The sequence below is a fragment of the Ipomoea nil genome, unplaced genomic scaffold, assembly GCF_001879475.1.
Source record: "Ipomoea nil cultivar Tokyo-kokei standard unplaced genomic scaffold, Asagao_1.1 scaffold0114, whole genome shotgun sequence".
In the NCBI taxonomy this organism is placed as follows: Eukaryota; Viridiplantae; Streptophyta; class Magnoliopsida; order Solanales; family Convolvulaceae; genus Ipomoea; species Ipomoea nil.
Genome location: NW_017616542.1, coordinates 1,767,559 through 1,775,143, shown reverse-complemented (window position 1 = coordinate 1,775,143; position 7,585 = coordinate 1,767,559). Strand labels below are relative to the sequence as shown.

Here is a 7,585-nt window from a genome sequence, read left to right as displayed (position 1 = left end):
CACGAGAGGGTTCGGCCGCATTTGAGCAATTTCACACACACACACACACACACAAACACACACACATTATATATATATATATATCATTATATATATATATATATATATATATATATATATATATATATATATATATATATATATATATATATATATATATACACACACACACACAATTGTATATCAAATTTGCAAAAATAATTAAATAATATAATAAAAATAATTGATTTGATTTTCAAATTGCAGTCATAACATTTAAAATGAGATATAAGAGTATTTTTATATTTATTTATTTGTTTGTTTTGAGAGTCATGGAAATGTAGTTTATAAGCATAAATGTTACTCTGATCTTTTGTCACATTTTATGTGTATATACATGCTAATCATGATTGACTCAACCAATATCAAAATGTATTTTGTTTTCATATTAATTACAGAAAATTTTATTTGTTGGGATTTAGCCTTCGGAACCCGGGGTCATAGATTAAGGGCATGCTGACAACAAAGATTAAGGGGGATATAAGATAATGAGATCGAGAAGGAACCCCTCATTTTGAGAGATTGCTCCCACACTGTGTGCTGATGAGATTCGATCCTTGCATTTTGTGATAAATTTTACTTCTAGAACTAGTTGAGCTATCCATCCGGACAGTAAAGTTAAATTCTACAAGTGTTCGTAGTTCTATCTTGTAAGTATGACCTCTGACAAATTTCTTTACAAACTCTTTGATAGTTTTCCAATTATTATTTTCTTCAAATGCTAGAATATAACATCTAAATATATAAGTGAAATACATATTAATGTGGAAATTCTTGGTAAAATGAAATTTGATAAATAATAATAATTGATGACTCGGTTGTAGATTACTTACAAATCTTGTTGTCATCAATCCAATTAAAGTGGCAATATACTATAGTATTCAAAAAAAAAAAAAAAAAAAAAAAAAAGTGGCAATATACTCAAATGTTATTATTTTCTTCAAATGCTAGAATATAACATCTAAATATAGAATAGGTGAAATACATATTAATATGGAAATTCTTAGAATAATGAAATTTGATAAATAATAATTGATGACTTTTTCTCAAAAAATAAATAATAATTGATGACTCGTTATAGTTTACTTACAAATCTTGTTGTCATCACTCTAATTAAAGTGGCAATATACTCAAATGGCATGCTTCTTGTGAACTTCATTTGAATGCTTGACCCCACTGCCTCTCATTACATGTCAAAATCCCCAAAATTTATAATCTTATTTAAGAACTTAATTAATGATAATTAATAATTACTAACAATCATGCATTATATCTTTTTAAAAATGCTTTTACTATTCAACCTTTTAAAATTTAGTGGCCCTTTTTGGGTGATATGAGAAATCGTAACCACTAACCGTTTTTAAGCTCGATCTCATGTTCTCATTTATACTTTCTAAACTTGTTGAAGCACAAATAGTTAATACCGCCTCTGAGATTCAATCTCATGACCTCCCATATGAGAGAGTCACTACCTGTCATCTTAGCACAAGGTGCTTGGCTCTCAAGGAGGGATGTTAGGAGTGAAAAATGTAAGGAAATAATAATTTCCCTTTGAAATAAAGAGCCTAATTGATTTAATTAAATTAATTAAATGTTTGTCGTGATTGGTGAATGAAGTTGTTCCTGGAAAGTTCAAATTAATTAATTAAATAAATAAAGAAATAAACTCCAAAATATGGAATTCTGATCTTAATTAATTAGTTTGAATAATAATGTGTAACTGGTATAGTATAGTTGCATGATTTACGCAATTAATTACTCCATTCATAATTGCTCCTTGCCTTTTAGAATCACAATTTGATCTTCAAATTAGCTAATTAATTAACACACCATGCCCATAACTTTTTAGTCAAGTAATATACCTTCAAAATTTTCAAACGTGAGTCGATCAAAACTTTGACTAAATAACAACTTCATCTAATCTAAACATAAAAATAATAGTGTCATATTTGATCATGACTATTATATTTGTCAGCTAATGTTGTCGTTCTTTATTAATAGGATCATGCGACATGCTACAAGTACAAAAAATTTTCACAAAAAAAATTATTAACTATTTGATGTGAGAATATAAGTAGATTCATTTTTTAACACGGACATGTGTTTGTGAATCCAGGATAATTAAGGAATAAAAAAAGTTATATTATATTTCTTCACAAAAGCGAAATTCCTTGTCCCAAGGGCTCCCATATCCCGGTCCGTCAAGATTGTAGAGGGATTTCATAAATCACAAATCATGTGTCGTTATTGCCAAAAATTTATCACCAGGAATCAAATGAGCTAGTTGTGTGGGCATAAAAAGAATTTTATTATCATATCAAATGATAAAATGTTTGGTTCACGTAACTCTAATTTATCCGATCTTTATTTATTAATTGTTTATTTTTAGCCAATTATTCAAAAGTAAAAAAGAAAAAAAATCTCAAAAGATAGGAGTTCAAATTTATACCAATAATATGTGTGGAGATATTAGTCTCTATTTCGTGATTTTGTATGTGAATGCATTGATGTATTTTCTAAAGAGTTATACTACATTTAATTTTTCTATTCCCACTTTTTACACAATATTGACCTGAGAAATCACCCAAAATATGTTTCTTTAATATAATTAATAATTTATAATTAATAATTATGTTTTTCTCATCATTTCAGGGACACAAAAAGAACCATAACAACTCCCAAAAATGGGCTAAAAAAACAAAAGACAGAATTCAAGGATTGTGGAATGAAGGACAGCCCGCAGTGGGAACACATTAATACAAGGTTGACGTGCACATCTGTCTTTCATGATAGTAATAATCAAAATTCTTCAAATATTCTTACTTCTTACCATAATAGCAACTTGTAACTGTAAATCTGTAATTCCTGCTCCCATACATATCACAATTGCATTTATTTGCAATCAATTAACATTTCACCTTTCTTGCTATTGAACCCAAAATTTCATATCTCAATTCTTCATCCTCATCATCACCCAACCGGTCAATTATATATATTCTTCTGCTTTTTTTCTCATCCCATCCCATCAAAAATAAAAAATATAATCTTGGAGCTTGTATAAACTTTGAGATGGAGAATAATCACAGAGAAGAGTACAGCTACACACTAGTAGGGGATGATGATGATAATGAAAAGGGAGAACAGGCGGACGAGGAAAACGATGAGGTCTCGCTCGATCTGAGCCTCGGATGTCGGGACGCCGCCGCGGATAGTTTTCAGGTGACGTCGCCGCAAGACTCGGTGTCGGATGCGTCGGAGAGTAACAACGACGGCAGCGGCGGTGATCGCCGCGTTTTCTCGTGCAACTTTTGTCAGAGGAAATTCTACAGCTCGCAGGCGCTGGGCGGCCACCAGAACGCGCACAAGCGAGAGCGGACGATGGCGAAGAGGGGCCAAAGAGTCGGGGCATCGGCGGCGGCGGCCACGGGGTTTGGGTATCATCCCGGCGCCGCTTCTCTGCCTCTGCATGGGCCATACAATAGATCCCTTGGGATTCATGTTCATTCCATGATCCAGAAACCCGGGAGTTATTTCGGGGCACCATATCCCTTTGGCGGCTCACACTCCCCGTCACCTTCCATCTACGGCTATAATGCATGGACCAGACGGCCGTTTGATCAACAGCCGGCGATAGGGCGGCTGGCGCCGGAGAGTTACCATGCGGGGACAAGTTTACCGCCGCCTTCGTCGTCGTCATTGCCAAACACTGCAACGGGTATGTTTGATGGGATCGGAGACGGGTTCAGAATGGACATCTCCGGCGCCGGCGCCGGCGGTTCTAGTTCGAAATCTCAGCAAGAAATAGATTTAGACTTGTCTCTGAAACTATAGATAGCTTAAACAGCCATGCTATTTTTTTCCTTTATGGGTACCAATTTCCAATGTTAGTCAATCATGCAAATTCCTTTCCCATCTTTATGTTTTCATAGTTCGATTGTACAATAAATAAATTACTATCAATAAACTAAAATCATCCAATAATTCCGAATAAATGAACTCTCCCCAAAATGGGATATGATATTTTAAAGTTCTGTAAAAAAAACTCACTTCCTAACCTAAGTACAAAACAGTTCAAAAAGATCACAGATGAATGAGATTGTCAAGGGAAAATTACTCCGTGGACCATGATCTACATTTTTAATACACTAAAAATACATTATTTGTGTATTGACGATACATTATTTGATAATATATAAAAAATCATGTACTTTCAAGTAATATATTTTATGTATACAAATAATGTACTTTTAATATATTTAAAATATACTTTTTACTTATAGTTCACACAAATGTGTAGACCATGATCCATAAAATAATGATTGGATTACCAATCCATCAATCAATTTAATTGGGTTGTCCCCTAATTAACTTTTATAATCTTTTCATCAATATATAATCCAGTTTATAATTCGAACTTATTGAATATTATTATAATAAATTAATTAGTTTAGTATAAAGAGATAATAATATGGTTTGTGCATGCAATCATTATATTATGGACCAGAGTCCAAATTATATATATATAATATAATTAACAGTACAGATTGTATATATTCAGTTATTATGCATATTTTAATTAATAGATTATGTACATTCAATTGTAAATAAATGTACATAATTTCTGTTATAATAATTAATTTCACCAAAAAAAAAATACATTATTTGTGTATTGAATATACTTTTTTTTTTTTTGAAAGCTACTGGCTCAATTACATTGTAGTATCTGTTCATATACTTTCTCAATCTACTGAAACACAAAGAACCAATAACGCCTCCACTGAGGCTTGAACTCATAATCTTCCAAATGGAAGTCCAACCCGGGTACCATTGAATATACAATTATTTGATAATATATAAAAAATCATGTACTTTTAAATAATGTATTTTATGTATACAAATAATATATGTACTTTTAATATATTAAAAATATACTTTTTACTTATAGTTTACACAAATGTGTGGACCATGGTCCATGAAATAATAATTGGTTTACCAAGCCAACAATCAATTTAAGTGGGTTGTCCCCTAATTAACTTATCTAATCTTTTCATCAATATATAATCCATTTTATAATTCGAACTTATCGAATATTATAATAAATTAATTAGTTTAGTATAAAGAGATAAAAATATGGCTTGTGCATGCAATCGTTATATTATGGTCCAGAGTTCAAATTTTATATATATATATATATATATATATATATATATATATATATATATATTAAGTTATTATGCATATTTTAATTAACAGATTATGTACATTTAATTATAAATAAATGCACATAATCTCTGTTATATTAAAATATATAATATGTTTATTGTATATACATAATCAACTTCACTAAAAATAAATAAAAAAAAATACACAATCAGAACCATGGTCCACAATGCACATGGTATACTGTGGTCCACGATATAATTTGCGTTGTGCATGGCTGTATGTTAATTTAAGAAACATTCTTCCAAAAAGGCTGTACCCCAATTAATTTAAGAAACATTAACTCTATGAATGTATGATTTTATTAATAATATTATAAAAACTCAAAATTGATTAATATAGTCCCCGGGGCTGGTTCGTCATTTGACTTAAAGGTCATGAGTGGAAGCGGCTGGAAGGTCTAGATTGGATTCCTTATGCACACATAAAGACTTGAATCTTACTAGTGAGCTAATTGCGCGATTTGCGATTTATCTCCACACTAATTCTAGGGGCCGGGTCCTAGGACTTAGAATTAGTTCGGAAAAGCTGAGATCACCTAAGTTTAAAAAAAAAAAATGTAAGTCGAACTATATATACAATTAAAAAATTTACTTAAATGATAATAAATAATATAATATTAAACATTTGCTTAAAACTAATAAATAACAGTTAACATATATTGTCAATATTTTGCGGAGTAACATGATCTTGAGTTTTCCTGCGGTAGGCCCCACGTTTAGTTGATGATATAGACCATCTATAAAGGGTCTTGATTAATATGTAGGTTGGTACTTGGTAGGGACCAATTACAAGGACATTCTTATAAGTTTGTTCTTATAAAACAAATAATAAGACTTAATTTCACTTTTAGTCTAAGATTTATAGGTGACAATTCACTTTTAGTCTTTTTTTCTATTAAAATATTCTTATTTGGTCCTAGTATTATTGTGGTACGACTATTTTTAAATACAAAAACATTTTGATCTTTTTTATGCAAAGTAAGTTAACCTGCTATATTTTTATGTTTTTTTTTTTTTTTTTTGAAAAAATTCATAATTGAAGACGAAGATGTTTTTGTATTTAATGATATTTAAACTTGTTTTGTTGATAGAGGACAAAAATGGTCATGCCACAATAATAGGAAGACAAAAAAATGGATGTTCGGATAAAAAAGGACATAAAGTAGACTCCCACTTATAAATCTAGGACAAAAAATAGAATTAACTCCAAATAATAATATTCAATCAAATTTTGTATTAATTATAGTAATTTTCTATAAGCATTAATTTTTAAATATTTATTAATTAATTTATCTTATCACAAAATAATTTAATTGAACTATACCAAATAATGCAAAATTTAATAAATTTTTTTAATATATATAAATTACACCCTTTTCCTAATTTTATATATTTGGTTTGATTAATGGGGATTGACGCAAGTTATATAATTTTTTATAATATTTATTTTAATACATAAAATTTATATTTATAAAAATTACATTAAAAGTGCTATTAAATTCTAAAATATGAATTCACACATTATAAGTAAATATTTTTAAAAAATAAGCAAAGAAAAAATATGTAGTTTGTTTGACCAAACATAACACATGAAGTGACATAGATGAAATAATTAAAAAATTCGAAAATTTTTTCCTTTATAAATTCAACTCGTAACAAAATAATAAAACATTTTGTACTCATTTACTACTTATAAATTAGTTGATTATGCTGCAAATTTAATAGGAACTCACTCTGTGTGTGTCTGTATATATATATATATATATATATATATATATATATATATATATATATATATATATATATATATGTGTGTGTGTGTGTGTGCGCGCGCGCGCGCGCATCACTTTGATAAAATCGACATTACTTTGAAAAAAAAAACATTGTTTGGGGATATATATTTGCATAAATTTAAATGAAGAATGATAGTGGTATTTTTTTTAAATATGCAAAAATTTAAAAAAAATTTAAAATTCATGCACTTGATAAAGATAAAATTGACTTTATTGTTGTCAAAATATGTATTACATACTTTGACCTAAATACACATAAATAATTCAGGAATGCTATATGCACACATTTTCTTAGATCATGAAGCCTAACCCGCATTGTTTTGTGTAAATACACCATGATTTATTCATTTAAATTTTTTTACTTATTTACATATATGTCACCATCATTTTTTTAAACATTCAAATCTCCATTCGTTCAATTTTTTACTTATTTACATATATGTCACCATCATTTTTTTAAAAGTTCAAATCTCCATTCGTTCGTCTTTTATTATGATTGAACATGATTTATTCTCATTTCTCGTAATTAAA

At 29.2% G+C, this 7,585-nt stretch overlaps 1 protein-coding gene across 1 annotated transcript; it reads left to right on the top strand.

Annotated features, from left to right (window-relative positions):
* Window positions 1-3,108: 3,108 nt before the first annotated feature.
* LOC109148390 (zinc finger protein 3-like) lies at window positions 3,109-3,870 on the top strand. Its single transcript, XM_019296206.1, has one exon. It carries the CDS (start codon window positions 3,109-3,111, stop codon window positions 3,868-3,870), a length of 762 nt encoding a protein of 253 aa, XP_019151751.1.
* Window positions 3,871-7,585: the final 3,715 nt, after the last annotated feature.